The sequence below is a fragment of the Tyto alba genome, unplaced genomic scaffold (assembly GCF_018691265.1).
Source record: "Tyto alba isolate M040663 unplaced genomic scaffold, T.alba_DEE_v4.0 Super-Scaffold_46, whole genome shotgun sequence".
In the NCBI taxonomy this organism is placed as follows: Eukaryota; Metazoa; Chordata; class Aves; order Strigiformes; family Tytonidae; genus Tyto; species Tyto alba.
In genome coordinates this window covers 7,980,808-8,001,272 of record NW_024881322.1, presented here as the reverse complement: position 1 = coordinate 8,001,272, position 20,465 = coordinate 7,980,808, and the positions used below count along the sequence as shown (strand labels likewise).

At 47.7% G+C, this 20,465-nt stretch overlaps 1 protein-coding gene across 8 annotated transcripts; it reads left to right on the top strand.

Annotated features, from left to right (window-relative positions):
• The first annotated feature begins 7 nt into the window (after nucleotides 1–7).
• On the top strand, nucleotides 8–20,359 carry SLC6A20 (solute carrier family 6 member 20). Of its 8 annotated transcripts, none has more exons than XM_032987934.2 (14): nucleotides 8–2,038; nucleotides 2,213–2,317; nucleotides 2,404–2,614; nucleotides 4,732–4,946; nucleotides 10,364–10,504; nucleotides 11,197–11,288; nucleotides 11,935–12,162; nucleotides 13,655–13,765; nucleotides 14,147–14,388; nucleotides 15,253–15,415; nucleotides 15,878–16,082; nucleotides 16,786–16,945; nucleotides 17,987–18,152; nucleotides 19,065–20,359. In XM_032987934.2, exons 4-14 carry the CDS (start codon nucleotides 4,928–4,930, stop codon nucleotides 19,212–19,214), a joined length of 1,677 nt encoding a protein of 558 aa, XP_032843825.1. In that variant the 5' UTR covers nucleotides 8–2,038; nucleotides 2,213–2,317; nucleotides 2,404–2,614; nucleotides 4,732–4,927; the 3' UTR covers nucleotides 19,215–20,359. The 8 variants fall into 8 exon arrangements, with proteins under 8 accessions (XP_032843825.1, XP_032843818.1, XP_042662301.1 ...); XM_032987927.2 differs by having other exon boundaries at nucleotides 2,167–2,317; XM_042806367.1 differs by adding an exon at nucleotides 5,045–5,622 and having other exon boundaries at nucleotides 8–2,317.
• Nucleotides 20,360–20,465: the final 106 nt, after the last annotated feature.

The following is a 20,465-nucleotide window of genomic DNA, read 5'->3' as shown; positions in this document are numbered from 1 at the left end:
GAGTGGCAGAACAGTAAAGAATCTTGCTAGAAATGCAAATATGTAAATTACAGATTCATGCTCAAAACCAGACCACGTCAAACAGCTGTAAAAAAAGTGTGACAGTGGCAGAGCTGGAAAAAGGCTGGGGATTGTGTGTTACAGAAAATGGCATTTAAGAGTACTTGTGTCAGGAGCTGCTTGAACTGAAATGGATCATTTTTCCTCATTCTTTCTCAAATGGGCAAAGCTGTTAAAATAGCTCAAGCAGTGATACCCCGGTCAAATCTGTCATACCTTTGCAGTCTATAAGTTCTTTTGTTGTCCTTTTCCCCCCATTGGTTAAGCAAGATTGGTTTGGGATAAAGTCCTGGATCTGTGACATGATATTATTGCTGTAGCACAATAGTAGGGCTTTATGGGGTGACATACTCATGATGCAGTGTCAGTTAAATTCATGAAAGGTATTATTTTGCACCTTGTACAGTCACTAAAATGTTAAGTTCTTAATAGGTATGTACCAGAGAGCTTTTGGGCTTGTGTTTGCTCAGCGCAGTTATGCTGACACCAACAGGAATACTTGTCTGGGTGAATATTGTGTTTTTCTTTGTAATAAAACTAATTTTAAGAAGATCAGTTACGTTTTCTAAAATGGCAGGTAAAGGGTGAAGAAAGGCAGAGAATCTCATGACTTCTGCTGGCCTTCTCTTTTCTGATAAAATTTTGGCTGTTGGTTTAGCTAGAATATTGACTCTGTGATATACCTTCATGATCTGCTTAGAAACCATCTCAACAAGAAAGATCACTGACAGCTTCAGGTGCCAGTGAAATAAGTTGGCTGTAGGCAAGTGTGGTTACAGACCTTGCTATCTCCTCAAATGAATAAGGTAAACCTTGTAGAGTACTGTGCAGTGCAAAATTGAAACACTGACTTTGTTTGCCTGTCTTACAGATTGCCAGTTTAGTGTGTATGAGATCAGTGTGGTGCTCTCATTGGTTTCTGTTGCACAATGGCTAAGTAAAGGTCTTGTGTGGAGCTCTTGATGAAAAATACATCATCTGTCAAAGATGCTGTACTGTCAAAGAAGACCTGGACATTATACAGTAGTGATTCTCTTTTTATTGAGATAAGTACGATATTTTGAATATGGAGAATGGTATCTGAACCTCTCCTGACAGTGCCTGTTGTTTCTAAAACTTCGCTTCTTTCCCTAAAGTGTAAATTCTAATACTGCTTTTACCAGTCTTTGTTCTTCAGAAGTTTCTTCTACTGCTCAAATAGACATCATCCATTTCTTCTACTTCAACTGTTAATTCCCTAGTTATGCCCAAAGGGAACATTTAAAAAGAAAACTTCTCTATAACTGGCTGATGTGCAGGAATCAAATCTCTTTCAAGCTGGGTGGTTTTTTTTTTTTTTGCTTGCAGACTAAAGAATATTTTCTATAGGAATGAAATCTAGGCAGCTCAGCTTCTCTAGTGTTGACTCTGACAGCTAACAAACAACCCTGTGCTCTAACTGTGACTGGAATTCAGTGGTTGGTCATTAATAAATGAGCCAGCAGTGCTGCGTGCTGCCATCTTAATGAGACAGTATGTTACCTGGTGTTCTTTAACTGTTCATAAAGTATTCCTTAATCTGTTTTTCTCTTGTGGATAATAGCCATTTTTTAAAATGTCCTAAGATGAATACTAATATATATTAACACTTAAACTACAAGTGCTTCTCTTTATTTCCCAGACTGATGTAAGGACAGCTGTAATTTGGACATTTCCCACATACCTTGTTTTTGGGAAACCCCCAGTCATGTACCAAGCACTTAAGATTTCAAACTAGCCAAAAAGTTCTTAAGATTCCTGTTTGATTTCCCTCTTTTGACATTATCAGGCATGGCTCTTGGCTTCTGTGTGATACAAAATGCTGTCAGACCACAGTGAAAAGATTCTTACTGCCTCAGGAAACAAGTGGCTGAATGAATCAAGCTTAAAAAGTTTGATCTATTGTAGGAGGACGTGCCTTTTTAAAACATATTCAAAAACAATTTTATATAATTTGAAGGTAAGTTTGTATGTGGGTAGGGAAGAATTGTTATCATAGTTTTTATTGTAAATGTTTCTAACTGGCTTTGAGCAGAGAATGTGTTCACGGGAGTTACCTCGTAATTGTTCATTTTGACAATGTGCCAGTGAAAGCATTGGCCCAGGATTCTTGCCCTGTTCTGGCTGCCTGCAGAGTCTCCCTGAAGGCACCTAGATCCGCCCTCCTTACCAGTCTCCTCTCGGACATAACCTGAAACATTAGGCAGCCTGTTCAGAGTCAACTCTTCTCCACCTGAAGGTGGGTAGATACATGTCATTCTGTTTCAGCAGTCTTAATATCTAGAGACTTTTATTTTTTAACTATTTTTAAATTATTATTTTTAGGAACCTATTAATACAGTGTCTTGGAGCGTCCATTGTAAGTAATGGTGATGCTGAGTGGTTGGTGCAGGGCTGTGCCAGGGCAGCTCAGGGCTGACAGCTGCTGGTGAACAAGGGAGCTGCCTGGAGACCTCCCCAAACTGCTGGCAAGCTTTGCCAGAGAGAAAGCACGAGCTGACAGAAGACGAGCAGATGAACTGACTGAATAGGCCAGGTATCTTTTTTATTTTTGTGAGGTGCCAGTTTGTGGCTCTTTTGTTTTACACAGGGCAGTTCTAAGGTCTGGGTGAATTGAGTGAAATTCAGTGAAGCAGTGTTGAATGCACCTTCATGGAGGGACTACCCTAAAAAAACACTCACTCAGAAGATGGGTAGAGCTGTAATGCTAGAGAAAAACAAGGGAAATAAAAAGAGGAACTTTTCTCAGGCATGTTTTTCTTGGGAGGCTGAGGTAATGCAAAACAGTTTTAAGAGTGGTCAAGAGGTTGAATATGATTTCAGGGTACAGACCTTAAGGGCATCATCTACAGTTTGGAACTAAGCAGTAAGTAGTAGTGATGAGCTGGAAGGAATAATTGCAATTATAACAACTGCTTAGAGGAGTAACTGTAATCACCAATTTACATGTAGAGCTATCACTCAACAGTTGTCATGGCCTGTGAGTTGTCAAAGATCTGGAAATCCAGCTGGATTCTTTCTTTTTTTCTAAAGTAAGGAAACATGAAGCTTAGCGTAGCAACTATGACCAGTGAATCCAAACATATGTGGGAGCTGCTACTCTCTTGGCTGTATATCTGCTTCCCTTGATAGCACCACTAAACATTTGTAAAGGCTGTAGAGACTCTTCCATCACTTCTCTTTGATAATCACCTAATACGCTAACAGCCAGCATGTTTCCATTTGGAAGTGAGTGTCTCCAGGAACGGCAGATACTAAACACCAGAGCTAGTCCCTGCTGACACTTTGTCCCCCTCCCACATGTCTGGCTCATCAAGGAATGCCCAGAGGGTTTATTTTTAAATCTAGGGAGTTATAGTGCTGCATATAGGATGTAGCATAAGAAAGTCCACACTACCTGGTAGAATTATCTAGGAGTTGTCTATACCAGAGTACTTCCTCTGCTGCTTATTATTCCTTCCTCGTTTTTCGTTCTTTGCCAACAGAACTGTTCAGCTGCTCTCACACCCTCAAATCATGGTCCCCAACCCATTATTAGGACCCCAGACTCCCTTTTTGTCTGCATTTTAAGTAGCTGGGAGAGGCATTTGGCTTCTTATTGTACTGGCATCAAGAGATGCAAGTCCAGGATTTTTAGTTGGTACCTTCAACTTAGTACTTCCAGTTTTGCTTCAGTGAGAAATGGGATCCTCTGCTTTTTTTACGAGCTTCTGGTTAGGTTTACATAGGGCAATTCTCATGCTGTCCTATCAGTTCCTGGCCTGCTGTGGAGATGAACACCTGCCCTTCTCACCTCCTCCCTCAGACCTCAGTCTCTCAAATTTTTTAGGCACTGTGGAAAAAAATTCTTTCTCATCCTCCTTTAACATGAGTAGTGAAATGATCAAAATTTGTTGCATGTGTCTGTTAGACACTTAGTCCCTAAAGAGAAAACCCAAGTTCTCCCCCAATCCAAAGGAAAGAAGTTCAAAGGAGATAAAATATTGAATAGTATCAGAAATAGCATATTGATTATCTGAGGAAGGTCCCACAGCAAGAATTCCTGAGTGTAATCTATTTAAATACCTTTAAATATAGTTAAAGCCTGTCTCTGGAGGAGCCGTGGGATGACAGGCACTTTGCTGGGTGCCTATATGCATGACCACCTTTTAAAAAAACCTCATAGTAGTTTGTGATGCAAGATGCTTGTGAGACTGACATCTGTGAGTGAGGCAAGGATTCGTTTCACTGCATCTGAACTTCCTGATCAGGCCTGACCTGAGCTGAGGACACCACACTTCTCTGCCTGCACAGTCTCCCCAGTTCATTAATATGAACTAGTTTGAAATGTAATGGTAAGGCAGTACGGAGCCAAGGAAATGTTTAACTTCATTATACTCATCAGTAGCAGTAATCTATGCACACAGAAGCATCCCAAGTGTTAGTGATGTGCTATTTTTTAAGGCTGTTCTATCTGCGAGTTATTAAATGCTGTAAGTTATTTATAGGCATAATTTGTACTAAATCCCACAGGCAGTGATGGACATTTAACTTTTTAATAATTTGCAAAAATTTTTGTGATGCGGGACAGCTAACGTATCTGTATCTTCTCAGTGTGCATCCTCCAGTTTAATAGCTTACGGATTTAAAATCACCTTGGATTTTTACTTCTAGCAGAATCCAGAATTATCCATGAGACGTGTTCCCTGGGCTAGCTGGCACGTTGCAATTCTGCGGGCAAGACAAGAACTGCAAGGATATTGCAGAGGAGCCATGAGAACCCTCAAAACTGTACTCTGTACAGTGGCATACCCTGATGTTCTCCAGTGACAACCTCCATTTGTAGCAGCGCTGAAACACACTGTAGCGAATGGATTCACTTATGGGAGGTACATAAACTTCTTGCACCTTTTCTAACGTGCAAAAAAGTGGCATCCTACTTTGTGACTTCACTACTTTTGTTCTACTGGTCTCAACAATGCTGCAGGACACACGCTGCAGTTTGGATTCATGTCCAAAGGCCCCATGGTAGGGGTTCTTGCCCATACCCACAGCTGGATGCCTTGGCTCTGCCACAGCCTGATGGGATGCTGGAGCAGCACACACAGTGCTGCCAGGGAGCAAGTTCCTGATGCTGGAGGAGTGAGACTGACAGCAGCTGAGTGAGTCCTACTTGTAAAATGGACCTGGAAGGTGCCCAGTCCTGGCTGGAAAAAAACACAGTTGGACAGGGGAAGGAAGCTGAGTCCTTGGACTCGTTCATCCCATTTTTACTGCTAGAGATGCTACCGGCAGCCTCCTTCACTGGGAGACCTGTCTGAAGTGGTTGAGCTCAAAGTGTGCCTTGGCAGGGCCCCAAGGGCACTGGGGTCATGTTCAGACCTGGTGTCTCAGGGTGCATTCAGACGACCCAAAGGCCTCCTCGGTCCTTCTGCCTCCACATTGGGCTACAGACACCTTTTCCCAGTGGCCTTTGTATATATCTGGTCCCTGCTGCTTAAAAGTATTTTAAAACAGTAACTCCTGAGAAAAGTTTATCTGCAGCAGTGGGGTTTGAGCATGAAGGTAAGTGTAAAGACACTGGGCTATTTCACTCGCACATGTTCAGAGCATGTAGAGGGAGGGTGTTGTTCCCAGAGGGTCAAACTTGAGTGTTGTACTCAAGGCTGCAGCAGGGTGGGGACCTGCATGGTAGACAGGGACGGTTTCAGGGCCACTTTTGGAACTGGGGAGTGTGCTGGGCTGGTTGGGGTGAGCTCCAGGGCATGAGTGATAGCCACTGAGCCTGGCCCTAATGGTGCAGGAACCCCTTCCCTGTGCTATCACATCCAAATTGGTGCCTCGTGCACACAGATGCCACTGTTAGGGAAGAGAGCCCTGTGAGGAAGGAGTGTCCTGTTTCCAAAACCAAACTGCAGCCCCAGTGTTATTTCCTCTCAGTGTCAAGTCAGCACGTGAGCCGATAAAAATCCCTGGGCTCACATCCTTCCCAGAAATGCCAGTCAAAACCCAAGCAGCTATTCACCCAAAGTACCAATTTTATAGTTCTGTGTGTGTCTATAATCTATTTACCAGCATTCCTACTTCAGTATGTGCCTGTTAATAAGATTAGCAATTAAAAAGCCTGATAGGAATTGGCAAGCATAACTCCTCCACCGTTCCCTCCCCTCCAAGCCGGGCTGGCGTGGAGTCTGGGGCAGGGCTGGCAGAGTACCTGAAGGAGTGAATGCAGAAAGGCTCTGCTGAAACCTCTGCCTGCAGTAGGCAATGGAGAAATCCCGGCCACTGTGGGACAATCCCCTGCAGTTTGTTTTTGCCTGCATTTCCTATGCCGTGGGGCTGGGAAATGTGTGGAGGTTTCCATACTTATGTCAGATGTACGGAGGAGGTAAGTGTGGTTTATGTTTCTTGCTTCCCTTGAGGAGGAGTGTGGCACGCCTTAAATCCAAAAGTATGTTGTCCATGCTAACGTCCTGTCCACCCAGCAGGGTCCAGGGCAGAGCAGGAGGTCAGGCTTTTTGTTGATGTGCAATCTCTTCTATTGCTGCTTTATTTTAACATGGTCTTTTGCATAAGGCTTTTACCTGACAGCCGCCCCAGTACAGTGGCACTCATTTCCTAGAAGTGCAATGAAACAGTGGGAAGGCCCATGTTTTCTAAAAGGATGGAGGTAGAGTAAGAGATGTAGGTCCACATGATATTAATTTATTACTTTCTTGCCCCACTGAACCACGCTGAAGGCATCAGAAGCTAGTTCAGTTCCTTGTAGGTTCATGTATGGGGACTTGGAACATACTGAGAAGGAGAGATGCTTACACTGATTTAATTTAAGGATCAGCTGTATCATTTCAAGTTTCTCTTGTTAATGTGTTGTCTTTTATACAAAGCCTTACTTTAGGAGGTGATATCTTGGCTGCAAATCTTCTTTGAAGTTGGCTGGAGCTCCTTAATCAACAGGAGTTCCACAGCAAAAGCCTCCTGGGAAGCTTTGAAAGCAGGAAATAAATTGGTTTGGGCCCCCCAAAAAAAGCTTTTTGAAAGTTTATCCTCCTAGGTCCAAACTGAAGGAAGATGACGTCTGTATCATACCAGCCACAGATGTTCTTCCTTAGAAATCAAATATTAATTAGATTAATTAAAAACCAACACTAATAATCTAGTATACAGCTACCACTGATTCGTGACCACGTTCTTAAAACTCCTTATTAAGAGCCTCTCTTTATAAGACATCCCAGTTTTATACTGCTTCTCACACTGCATCTGCTGTCGTAGCATTGCACCCATCTCAGTTGTGCATTAAGTGACACAATGAGCGTCTGCCTCATTTGCTTCTCATCTTCTTCTGCCTTTTCTGCCTTGCAGAAAGAAACACACTGTGATGTTTAAGTGCTTTGTGCTTGTTTTGTTGGCTTGTAGCTTATTTCTAAATGCACATGTCGTGGTAGGAGTTGTTCGTGCCGGGTTTTGAAAAGCCAAGCTCAGTGCTGGGACTGCATCAGAGCTGCTTCATGGGATCAGGCCAGAAAAGTCCAGATAATATAGTGGGTGAAGTTACAGTAGAAGATAGGTGCTGCGGTGGTTGAGGCTTTCTTACATGGGTCAGATAGTAGAAGTCATAGACATGCTGCAATTCTGGGTGTATTCCTCTACACGGATGCTTTTGAGGGTAAAGGCTTCCTGTCTGACACTGAACTCTAGCACAAAGCTTAAAATGCAAGTGTTTCTGTACACAATTAAACTGCACGTGATTAGTCCACTAGCAGCCTACCTTGGCAGGCATCCTGAAGGGCAGCAACTCAGGCAGTGGGGCGCTTTGCGTGGTTTCGCCGCTTCTTTTCAGCCATCAGTAGTGCAGCAGATGGCGAAAATTCTCTGAAATGTAATCAAAACTGGAACACTTGATTAACCTGAAAAAAAGCTTAGTTAAACCCAAGTATTTTCTGAATAGCATGTTTTTATAAGAATACTTTCTCCACTCTTTTTATCCTCCCTGATTAAATTTCTTAGGGAAGAGGTAGCTCTCCCTTCTGTGAAACTAAAACTCCTGACTGCAGGCTTTGCTTTTCTTAATTGTTTTTCACTGCCCTCTTAAAAAGGATTCGTTGGCCTTCCCAGGGTCTGCAAACCCCACGCAGACAAAACATCATTTTGGGAACTTAAAAGCTGGATATGCCAGGCACTGGGCTTAGGGGGGATGTCAGCAACTGCTTGTTTGGCATCTTCCTTGTAGAAAAGCAGAAAGCCAGTCCCTGTCCTGCCCAGCAGAGCAGTAGGGCCCTTATCAGTGATGATATTCCTAAACAGGATATTTGCAGACTTTATGACCTCCTGCCTTTCCATTCCTCAGCAGATTGCCTCCTTCCCCTTGCTCTCCTCCAGAGAGCTTGACCTGAGCAGGGAGGGGTTCAAACCTTGTAGGTGCAGTCAGTCTGTCTGTAAGGAGGCTGGGCCAGACCAAAGCGACCCTGGGCTGGGTTTACAGCAGGGTGGGTGCTCAGCCCCGAGCGAGGAAGCCTCTGGGCACCAGGCAGGATGCTGAGCAGAGGGGAGGGTGCCGCTGGCCAAGGCCGGTGCCCCAGCCAGACTCGGAGCATGTTCCAAGTGTTGTGTCAACTTCAGGGGTCTGGCCTGCGGGCTGGTTTTCGCAGGTGGTTGGCACTGTGGGGAGCAATGTCGGGTGCAAATGAGCAGGGGCATCAGTGGAGCTTTGCTGGTTCATAGTGGATAATGAGCTGGTTCATACAGCTGCCTTGGGACACTTACACAAGGCCTTTTGGTTCTACCCCTTAGGAAAAGTAGTGTTGGGAGCAAGATCTGCATGCAAACGGGGTGCAGAGCAAGGGGCAGGGGGCTCAGCCCCGGCACCCCCAGCTGCAGGGGAGACATTGGGGTGAAGAACAAGCTTGAAGGCACTTCTCCTTGCAGGGTGGCAAAGCCAACACCAAGCACGTGGCAAAGCTGCTGGCAGGGCAGAAAAGGCCCTTCGCAAAGGGCCTAATGCTGATTCTCCCCATGGTACATGTCAAAACTCCCCTCAGTGGCTGCTGGGGCAGCTCACACCCTGCTGGGACAGAGCAGCTGCAGGAGCTCTTGTACCTCCGACAGCTCCCTTGTGGCATAGGAAGTTACCTAACAGACTAACAAAGGGGTTGTTAATAACGAGAGAGCTGGGAGGTGGGAAATTAATTCCCAGAATAAACCGGATTATTGCTTTGTGTTTATTTCCAGTTCTTTGCCTCAGTTGCTGCCCGGAGTTCATTCCTTCCCAGCGCTTCACAGAGCCCATTGCAAGGAATGTTAATGCTGCAGATTAAATCCTAAATAAGAGATATTTACGTAAATATTTTTGGCTTGCTGTAAAAAGGGAAGCAGGAAAGCCTCCGCAAAAATCCAGGTTTTGACTCAGTCAGCAGCTCTTTCTGAAGTGAGCCCCAAGTCAAGGACAAGGATATTATTTTTTTTTTCTAGGAGACATTTAGGCTGAAGTGCATCCTGGTTGCCAGGCAGGAAGGTCCTTTCCCCTCCCTCACTGCCCTCCTGCCCATTCCTGCTGCTCCTTCCACAGGAGCATCCCTGTGGCTTTCTGTGCCGGGGCAGCAGGGATGGGCAGACCTCGGACAGGAGGAGACTGTGTGCCTCCGTCCCAGGGTCTGCTCCTGCAGGTGGGACCCTGGGGGAAAAGCCTTCACCCCTTTGCTTGTACTTGCAGCCTCAGCATGAAGGTTTTGGGGAGCTTTTTGGGTTGTGTTTTTTTTTTTTTTTTTTTTTTAAGCCAGGCCAGGCCTCAATATGTTACTCAAAGGTCTCTATTCAACACGGACGCAGTTGTTACCTTTCATTGAGCATTTTGGCTCTGCCACAACATCGCTCATGAAGTAAACCTTTCATTATCTTTTACAAGGTTTGGCTGATGATTAGTTACCCTTCAACAGCCCTGGCCCCGAACATTGCTCAAACCGCCCACAAAGCATATGGGCAGCCCTGTCGTGCCAGGGTGGCAACTGTCACAATTTAACAGCAGAAATCCCAGCTCTGCCAAGTGCCTGAGGAAAATTTCCTGTGCCCAGGTGTTCGGTGCCCACTGGCATCTGGGACACCACCTGAAGCCCCATGAGTTGTCCCTCAGGGTTCGGCCATGCCCTCAATATGCAAAAAAAAAAAAAAAATCAAACCAACATACAAAAATACAGGACCCAGCCCCAGCCAGCTCCTGGGACACTTAAAGCGGTGATTTGACCACAAATAGGGCAATGTGGTGTTTATTGTGCTGCTGATCTGAAGGCTGTCTGTTGGGTTTTTCTTGCAGGGGGATTTTTGATCCCATATTTTATCATGCTGATCGCCGAGGGGATGCCGCTGCTCTACTTGGAGCTGGCTGTGGGGCAACGCATGCGTCAGGGCAGCATCGGAGCCTGGAAAATAATAAGCCCCTACCTCTGCGGCGTTGGTATGTTCTCAGTTTTCATCTTTATTTTTAAGCACCTGGGGAACATGGGTGATTTTTTGAATGGAGAACTTTGTCTTTCAGAGAAGAAACCAGCCAGGAGCTGGGGTTTTACTGGGTCTCGCCAGGCTTATCCAGACACTGCATGGCACACATTTACCCCATCCCTTGCGGGGCATTGGGGCCAGACCCCAACTTGCTGTGCTGGGTCCCTGGACTTGGAGGTGTGAGTGCCCCTGCACTCAGGCAGATTGCAAAAATCACGGTGTGAAGGCTAGTGCTAAACCCAGCCCCTTGGGATGCCTGCACTGAGCTTTGACCCCAAGAGCATCTTCCCAATATGTTCAACATGGAGTGATAAAACTGTGCCTTAATCTCCTGCTGTTGCTGCCTACCAATGTCCACTCTTAGATATATTATTATGTTATTAAATTACCTTGATAACCCAAGATACCATTAATTTGTTTACATGCATACTGTATTTTTAACGATAAATTGAATATTCCCCTCCCAGGGGCTAAAGCATAAATTCCAGTGCAGGATAGCCCTGATGGGAGGAGGAGCTGGTGGCTGCAGTGGTGGGGGCACACCCCGTGCTATGCAGAAGCAAACCCACCCCACGCCAGCCTCAGTGCCCCTGCCCCTGACATTTTGGGGTTTCACTGCTGACCAAGAGCCTCTCTCCATGCCCACAGGCGTCGCCAGCGTCGTTGTGTCCTTCTTCCTCTCCATGTACTACAACGTGATCAATGCCTGGGCCTTCTGGTACCTCTTCCACTCCTTCCAGGTGCGTGGGTGCCCGGTGGCACGGCTCGGTCCTGCCGTAGCCCCGTGGAGGGTCGTGGTGGTTTGGCATCAGTGCTGGATGATGCATGGCACCATTGGCAGCTGGGCGTGGGGGGGACAAAAGCTCCAGAAACCCTTCCAGGGTTTTCTGAGGGGAAAAATGAGGCAGTGGTGTTCCCTTCTGGGGTGTCCCCAGGGTCATTGGGGTGTCTCCTCCTCACCATGCAATGAAAGTCAAGGCCAGCCCTGTGTTGCCTTGCTCACACGTGCCTTGGTGGCCGCGGTGTCCTGCACCCTGGGATGGCCCTGTCTGAAGGCAGGGCAGGGGGCTGGCCCTGTGGGAGAGGGTCTGTCCTCAGGGAGAGAGTCACTCTGGTCGTCCCCAGGGAAGGGAGGCGGAACAGATCGGTCCTTTGGGAGAGGGTCATCTCTGAGGAAGAGAGGAGGGAGCGGGTCTGTCCTTGGGGAGAGGATCAGAAAGCATCAGCCCCAGGGGAGAGGGTCAGAAGAGATTGTCCCCGGGGAAGAGGGTCATCCCCAGCCCCAGGCAGCCCAAGGTGGGGACAAGCAAGCCCCGAGCAGAAAGCTGCCCTCGCGTTCCGGCACCCCGGCTCTCCCCGCCGTGCTGCCAGCAGCGCTCTCCCCAGAACCCCCTGCCGTGGGCCACCTGCCCCCTGAACAGCAACCGCACCGGCTACGAGGAGGAGTGCGAGAAGACGTCGTCCACCCAGTACTTCTGGTACCGGCAGACCCTGAACATCTCTCCGTCGCTGGAGGCCAGCGGCAGCGTGCAGTGGGAGCAGGCGCTCTGCCTGACGCTGGCGTGGCTGGTGGTCTACCTCTGCATCCTCCGCGGCACCGAGTCCACCGGCAAGGTGAGAGGCGGGCACAGCCCCGCCGAGCCCGGGCAGGACGTGGTGAGGATAACTGAGTGCCAAAAGATAGCGGCCGTGGCTGCTGTTGTTTGGGGTTACGGCATCTCCCCCGGAGCAGCCAGCCCCGCTGCTGCCCTGTTAAGTTGCAGCTGAAGAAGGCTCGGCTAAAACACTGGGTGACATTTAAAAAGTAATCCAGAAAAGTCCTTTAAATGCAGCCACCTCTGCTGCAAAACCATCCAGCAGGCTGCCAGCCCCGCGGAAAACCTTCTGCCACAGCAGGGCTGTGTCAGGAGAAGTCTATTCCTCAGTCTCTGCAAGAAAAAAAAAAGACATCTACTGGGCGTTTTCCCTCACTTTTTATTCACAGCAGAAGTTATGGGGGGGGGAAGCAATGTCCCTTCTGAGCCCGCACTAAGAAGCAACCTGAGGGCTGTAATCCCCAAATCGTCTTAGCCAAACGCAGAAAGCCAAGAGACTGTAAACTAAGAATAACCTCTTAAACTTGCTGCAGCTGGCTTTGGGGGCAAAAAAGAAATAAGCAAACAGCCAAGGAGCATTGAAACAGCATCATGAAGGCAGGGTCTCGCTGCGGGAATCGGGGGCATGCGGGGGGCTTCCCCCACGTCCCTGGTGCGGGAAGAGCAGCGGGTTTGGGCGGTGGGCGCAGGGCTGTCTGGCTGGGGCCTTAAGGTGAAGCTGCTGCATCTCCAGGTGTGTGACAGGGAAAGGCAGGTGATGCTGGTGGTGCAGGCAGGTGCAAATGGGAGGAATGTTTGGTAATTACCCAGTTGATTCTCTTCCCAAGAGCTTGGGAAAGCACATTTTTTGTGAGTTAGTTTTTAGATAAGTTTTTGGGTGAACCACCGGGGTACACCCCAGTAAAGAGAAGGTGATTGAATGATCTTTTTTTTTTTTTTTTTTTTGGCAAATGGCTTTTTCCAATGTGGAGTTTGAACATTTAGCTTTAAATTCAGGGGTTTGGTCAAAAGCTCATGGAAGAAAACTGAAAGATTTAATTCCCACCATCCCCCATTCGGGTTACATTGTTAATGTCTTTTTCACATCTGAATTAAAACAGTTTTATTCAAGTTTGATTTTGACCTTTTATGAGGTGTGCTTGCCTTCTTCCTAGAGCAGATCGTGGATGACCTGTGCATAATGAGTTCTTGACAGATATTTGTAAATGGGTGGTACTCTGCTAAATGCTGCAGAACTGAGTTTGTAAATGCTGCAAGTATTTTAGATTTTGGTTTTATTTTTCCAACCAAAGAGAAGACTCTCAGAACAGTAGCAGAGGTCTTTATTATTAATAAAAACTTTTTTCCCTAAAACCTAAATCTAAAGTTAGATTTATCTGAAAATATTTCTTTAAGGTTTGATACAAGGTGACAAAATAATGGAAATTATCTATGTAAATGAGACTGGACATAGTAGATTAGCTCTGTTTTATGTATTCTTTAGACCAAGGTATTTCCCCTCCTTCCCCCAGGTCGTCTATGTAACAGCCTCTTTGCCGTACTGCGTTCTCATCATATATCTCATCAGGGGATTAACACTTCATGGAGCTGTGAACGGGCTTGTCTACATGTTCACACCAAAGGTACAGAAAAACCGTACTGAATTTTTCACGAAATGTTATGATTTACTGAACACATAGGTTTTTAAAAGATGTCAATGTTTCTTTTTATCATACTGAATTTTTGCAGCAGTAGCTTAGGTCAGGGAGCTGGAAACTGCAGCTGGGTGTGGCTGGAGGATGTTCTGCCACGGTGCCCATAATCTGCTTGCTTCCCCCCGCAGAAGACAACCTGCCCGTTAACATAACCCGTAGCATATTACTTTCAGACTGAGCAGTAACCCTGCCCGAAGAACTCCCCTGAGCTAAAACGGGTGCAGGCAGGGGCCAGTCCCCATCCCCGCGGGCTGGAAAGGACAGCCCCGGCCAGCTTCACGCTCCCACTCTCCCCGTCTGGTTTTGCAGCTGGAGCACCTGTCAAACCCCAAGGCGTGGATCAGCGCCGCCACGCAGATCTTCTTCTCGCTGGGCCTCGGCTTCGGCAGCCTCATCGCGTTTGCCAGCTACAACGAGCCCAGCAACAACTGCGAGAGGCACGCCATCATCGTCTCGCTCATCAACAGCACCACGTCCATATTCTCCAGCATTGTCACTTTCTCCATCTACGGCTTCAAGGCGACGTTTAACTACGAAAGCTGTATCAACAAGTAAGAGCCTGGTATTTCACTGGTTTTCCACCGCGAGCCGTTCTGGGGAAGGTAAGAGGGGAGGTAAATAAACAACAGCACGCAGCGCTGACCCAAGACCAGATCTGATACTGCTCTAATAGAGCTAATGGTGCTATTTAAAGTGATGAAGGCTGAGATGAAAGGTCAGAGCTGGCTTGCCTTTTGGCACCTGGGTGCAGCTTCCAGGCTGGGTTGAGAGGATGCCTTTGCCTGGGTGGGTCACAGCAGCACTTTCCCCTGTCCCCTGGTCCCGGCACATACTTCAGGAGATGTGTGGGGGCTGATTAATAAAACACAGTGAGGTTCAGATTCCCCCTTTAAGCCCTGTGCCAGGAGCTCAGCCTCCTCGGCAGCGATGTTCTAGAGCTGCCCAGGAGCTTGCAGGATGGTGCCACAAGGCAGCAAGCTCGCATGAGCTCCCTGGCACAGCGCCTGTGGCGGTTACACTTTTACTCGTATTTTTACAGCTTTCAATTTATCTGCTGACCAGAGAGGAAACCAAGCTGCTAGTCCCTGCTCAGTGCCAAAAGGCTCATTAAATTGGTGGGGTGTGGATGTGAGACCGGAGGGCAAAGGGGAAGAGATGCCAGCCGGCACCCAAAATACCTGCCTGGGAGCGGCAGTGTGGGTGCAGGAGCTGCTCCCTCCGAAGCAGAGATGAGTGCAAGGTCGCCCCTGTCCCAGCACCATGCTGGAAGTGCCGTGGCTCCTGCCCGGGGAGTCTGGAGCCCTGGGGCCAGCAGAGCATCCGGGCGGGCGGATGGAGAAGGGGACAAAGTGTAAAACCAGCCTCTGTTTTATACCCTGGCCTGAAAGCCATTAAATTCCTGTAATCTTTCCCAGGGTGATCCTGCTGCTGATGAACGCTTTTGACCTGGAGGAAGGCTCTGTAACTGCAGACAACCTCAGCGACATGAAAGACTACCTCATGGCCACCCACCCACAGGAATACTCCCAATTATTGCCGCAGCTTAAAAACTGCAGCTTGGAAGCTGAACTAGATACGGTGAGTTGCAGCTTTGTGCTGGCACCTGGGCTTCATTCTCTCCTTTCCCCCCATGGAGCCCAGGCAGCCCCTCGGCCCCACGGGGGCACATCTGCTCCCCCCCCAGCCTGGCTGGGGACCCCGGGAAGGGGTGGGGGGCACTGGCTCAGCCAGGCAAGGGGCTCGTTTGGGTCATTAGCAGCTGAGCCGGGTGGCAACACAGCTGAGTGCTGGCTCCGGCTGCGGGACAGGGCAGGTCACAAAGGTTCGGGGTGAAGGTTTTTGCTATGAGCAGCACTACACCAGTTTCTGTGCAGTTTGAATAAACCGGTGAAGATCTCATCTGTCTCTGCTGTGCAAAACCCCCACCACAGGTGTATTTTGTCATGGTGCAGAGTCAGCTGCTCCCATCCCTATTCTTATGTCCTTTAGTGAGCTGAGGAGCTGCCTGTAACTCACCCCTTCTCCCCCTCTTGCTGGCAGGCTGTCCAAGGGACAGGACTGGCATTTATAGTCTATTCTGAAGCAATCAAAAACATGGAGGTGCCCCAGCTGTACTCCGTGCTCTACTTCTTCATGCTGCTGATGCTGGGCATTGGCAGCATGCTGGGCAACACCGCCGCCATCCTCACGCCGCTGACCGACAGCAGGGTCATTGCTGCCCGTTTCCCCAAGGAGGTGATCTCAGGTAAGCGCCGTGTCGCAGCGTAGCACCTCAGGTGGAGCAGGGAATTATCAAATAGGCCGCCAGAAGGGTTTGCCTGCCCTTGGGAAATCCCGCCCAGCCTGTACAGCGTTTTCCCTTGGGAGCTCTCAAAGCGCTGGAGCGTTCGTGGCTGTGTGGTCGCAGGCTTCCCAACACACCCCACTTCCTTCAGGCTGGTGTCGACTGACGGATGGAACTCAAAAGGCCAGAACAAATGTCAAGATACCTGCAGCGAGTGGCTCTTCAGTCGCATTGCTGGTATCCCAACTGCGATACGCCGCAGGCTTTGGCCGAAAGTGATAGGTGCTCCCGTTCCAGCACGGAAATCATTTGTCCCCCCTTAAGACCCGTTTTAGCTGGATGCCCAGCAGTAAGAGCAGATGCTGCAGCCCACACGACAAGGCTATAGTCAAGACTTGGTTGTCTTGACCCTGCTGGGATGGTGTGCTGTGACTGCGCAGCTCTAAGGAGCGGCAGGTTGAGGATACACCAGCATAGGCACATGCACAGAGAGGCAGGTCTTTTCCAAAGGGGAAAAAAATTTCTCTTTCTCCTCTGAAAAAGCTGCTCCCTGACAGAAGTGAGTAGAAATCCCACCAACTTTTTAGTAACAAGAAGTATGACATTTCCCCCGTGTAATCAGATTTCCAGGTGTAACAGCAGGGTCCCTGTTTCATCCCTGCAGGTGTTGTGTGTCTCGTTAACTGTGTGATTGGCCTCATCTTCACCATGGAGGCTGGCAATTACTGGTTTGACATATTCAATGACTACGCAGCCACCCTCTCGCTGCTGCTCATCGTGCTGGTAGAAACCATTGCGGTGTGTTATATCTATGGGATAAGAAGGTAAAAGCTCGAACCCTCCTTTCTTCATAGTGGGATAGCTTGGGGAGCGAACCCACCTTGGGCTAAAGTTTTCTCCTACGCTGTGGTATCAGCAAGGCGATGGGCATCCGCCGTGCCCTGCAGCCCAACCCCTTCCTGGGGTTCAGGGCAGCGCAGGGGCCAGGCTGGGCAGGGGAGCACTAAGGAGCCACACACACCGCTCCCCACCTTTCTGGTCTTTGGTCTCAAGAGCACCTCCTGCTGAAACTCTGCTCCTCCTTTCGCAGTAATTCAGCGGGAGCAAAGTGGTGCCAGTAAGTCTGGTTTCAGGGGCGGTCACCTTGCACATCGCTGGGCTCCTGAGGCATCCTGTGCGGCTCAAAGGAAGATTCAGCATCAGGAAAGGTTTTAAAACAGCAGAGGGTGTTTGTGCTCAGGGCGTCTAAAGGAAAAGGCTTCAGCGTTCGCTGCCTTAGCCTGCTAGCACAGGGCGTGTGCAGGCACCTGCACTGGTGGTGTCTCCTTGCTGAGCTCAAGGCTGTCGAGTCAGATCCAGGCTTCCTGCGGGATTTTAGGTACCAGCCCCAGCATTGGTAAGTACTTCAGAGACAGTCGAACAGCAGCAATGAGAACGACTCGACTGCACAGAAACAAGCAGTGTTTTCTCCGCAGCACTGAAGCATCATTGCTTTTCTCGATCAGCTTACACCAGTAACAGTGTGAACTTGCACTCCAGGCAGAATTTTGTTGGGACTTTTCCTGCTGTACCCTGGTTTGTTTTGTCCCACCCCGCACACACGCTCACCTAGCTACTCTGCTGCAGTTTGGGATCCTTGTGGAAGCCCTGCTATCTTTTTAATTACATTTCACCCTCACCGTATGATCCCAGTGAGCCAGTTTTTCAGCCGATACCTCTCTGCTCATTACTCTTCCGCTCAGCTGTACTCCCCTTTCCCATCTTACATAATTAATTCTGGAGGTGGTTTTGAAGTAACTCAGCTCAAGGTATTGACTGAACATATGCAGCTGTTCTCAAAAATATGTGTTCTTTTTTAAACACAGATTTGAGAAAGATCTTCACACCATGATCGGACGCAAGCCAAACTGGTACTGGAAAATTATGTGGGCTTTTGCTAGTCCCTTGCTAATTATCAGCTTATTTATATTTTACCTCACTGACTATATTCTCACAGGAACGCTGCAATACCAAGCATGGGATGCCACACAGGTAATAATAGTTTTGGTTGGTTTGGTTTTTTTTTTAAACTTTCCTTAACTCCTGCAAGGATACAGCCTTCCTTCCTAACACCTTTGTCCCACAAAACTGCCTTCAGAAAGCTTGCAGCTGGAGTTGGGGCCATCCCTTAATTTTGTGGAAAGGTAACCTAGGGAAAACTAGTAACAGTGCTGCAGTGGTTTTGTAAAAGGGACTAATTTCCCTCTACAATTCCCAAATCTACCCCTTCAAACAGTAAAATTTGAGTCATGTTGAAGACCCAAATAGCATCTTAAAAAAAGATACTTTAAACAGAAAAATTGCTTTCAAGGTGCAGTATTTTGAACAAAATTCATGGTATTTTAACAGAACTGAGCTGCTGCTGGAGTAAATAGCTTTCATAATTTCCATACACATTTTTCTTAAGGGCTAAACCACTTCTGTGCAAATACTGAACTGTGTATTTATCACAGAGGAATTGGATAAGTAACCACTGGTTTCATAACCTTTTGTGGAAATGTTCCTAGCGCGCAGAAACAAGTGACATTGTTTTCATGTCATCTCTGATCTGGGAGTCACACTGGGCCTGGCCTGTGACTGGGTGTCAGCATGAGCCCGCAGCCTCCCGGAGAGGAACAGGGACCTGACCGAGGTCAGGGCTGAGCCTCCTCATTAAGAAACATGACTCAAGCCAAAATCTGCTCTTAACCAAAGCCTGCACCAGTTTTCCCCAGTATTTTTATCAGCAGCTCTGTTCTTACTGTCAATTTTAAGCTCCGTATGGTCAGACAAAAGAAAAGCACTGAGGACAGTCACGGGCTGCAAGTGCTTCTCAGCACTGTCCTGGTCGGATCCAGGCACAGCTTTGCTCCAGGCCACCGAAAATCAGAGCCCCCAACCCAAAGCTGCTTCTCTCCCTTGCAGGGGCAGCTGGTGACAAAGGATTACCCAGGCTACGCCCTGGCCGTGATCGGGCTGCTGGTGGCAGCATCCACCATGTGCGTACCCCTGGGGGCACTAGTGACTTTTATAAGGAAGAGACTGAAGAGGGAAAGCGTTTCAACCGTTGCATGAACGCCGACAGCTGGACTGGGGCAGACCTCACCCCCCGTCACCAGTGACTGGGCACTTCTGGAAGACAGCAGCAACCATTACTTGTAGCAGTTACTTACACAGTTGAGAATCGTGGGTGCTATATTGAACAAAAAGTGCTCTTACGAGGTTCTACAATGGTTTGGAAAAAAAAAAAAAAGCTCTTCTTTAACAAGATGAAGCTTTAAAACGGCCTCTGTAAGAGAGGGAAAACCAGAAGAGCAGCTCAAAATGCACAAATTAACCAGCGTATCAACCCATTACACAACGTTAGGTAATTCTGTTGTAGCACTGCCTATGCAGAACCACGAGCAACCAAGTAAGCATGTTCCTGCACTGTGGTACTGGTGAATTCTCCTACCACTCAAGAAAGCCACGCTAAAAGCATGCACGTTATTCAAAATTACATCTGTATTCCATCAACAGATGAAACTGTTGGAGTCCTGCAATGCAAATGTAATAATCCCTTTCCTACAAGGGAAAAGTCAGTAAGATGGTATTCAGGATAAGCGTGGCCAACACTGCCTGTGTCCAGCAAAGTAGTTTTTATATGTATTTAAAAAAATAATAATATAAATATATACACACAGATTATATATATATATAAGCTGCAAAAGTTCTCTCACCTCCAGAAATAAACTTTCAATTCCAGTATGTAACCGTGCACTGTGCTGTACTTCATATTTTCTAGGGACACACTTCAAGGACACCTGTGCTAAAGCTGCTTTACAAGCCCCACCCAAACAAAAGTATGCCATAGAATTAGCAGTGACAAAGTTCATATCCAGGAATACTTTAATCATGAGATGCAACAATCCAGCAGTTCCACACAAGTGGTTCATTTCCCTCTGTGAACGCTGTATAAAGCAAGCAACATGTTTAAATTGTAAGCTTCATGTAATAGAAAACAGTAAAATTGTACCTATGAACTTTAAAGCAGTCGCTCTGCAAAACAACATTAGAGAGACACTCATGGTCTGCGGCTTCTTAACATAGTGTCTTAACTGTGGAACCATTAGGAGATGACAAGTGCCTTGTAACAGAGGGTTTAATTTCAAACAAGCATTGTTAAAGCACACCAACAGCAGTCTGACTCCGGGGCAAAAAGCAGGAGGCAGGTGTCCAGCCACAGGGCTGGGCGAAATCTGGACCGTGCCAACCCCCACCCCCACGTGCTCCGTGGGCAGCAGATCCAGCAGCAGGACACGCCTCCCTCCCCAGACTTAACTAACA

Excerpts from the sequence above, each read along its gene's own strand:
- SLC6A20 (XM_032987911.2), top strand. The coding sequence starts at position 6,325 with ATGGAGAAATCCCGGCCACTGTGGGACAATCCCCTGCAGTTTGTTTTT. Across the intron at positions 16,083-16,785 it reads CCCCAAGGAGGTGATCTCAG|GTGTTGTGTGTCTCGTTAAC; the intron begins GTAAGCGCCGTG and ends TCATCCCTGCAG. Across the intron at positions 18,153-19,064 it reads AAGCATGGGATGCCACACAG|GGGCAGCTGGTGACAAAGGA; the intron begins GTAATAATAGTT and ends TCTCCCTTGCAG.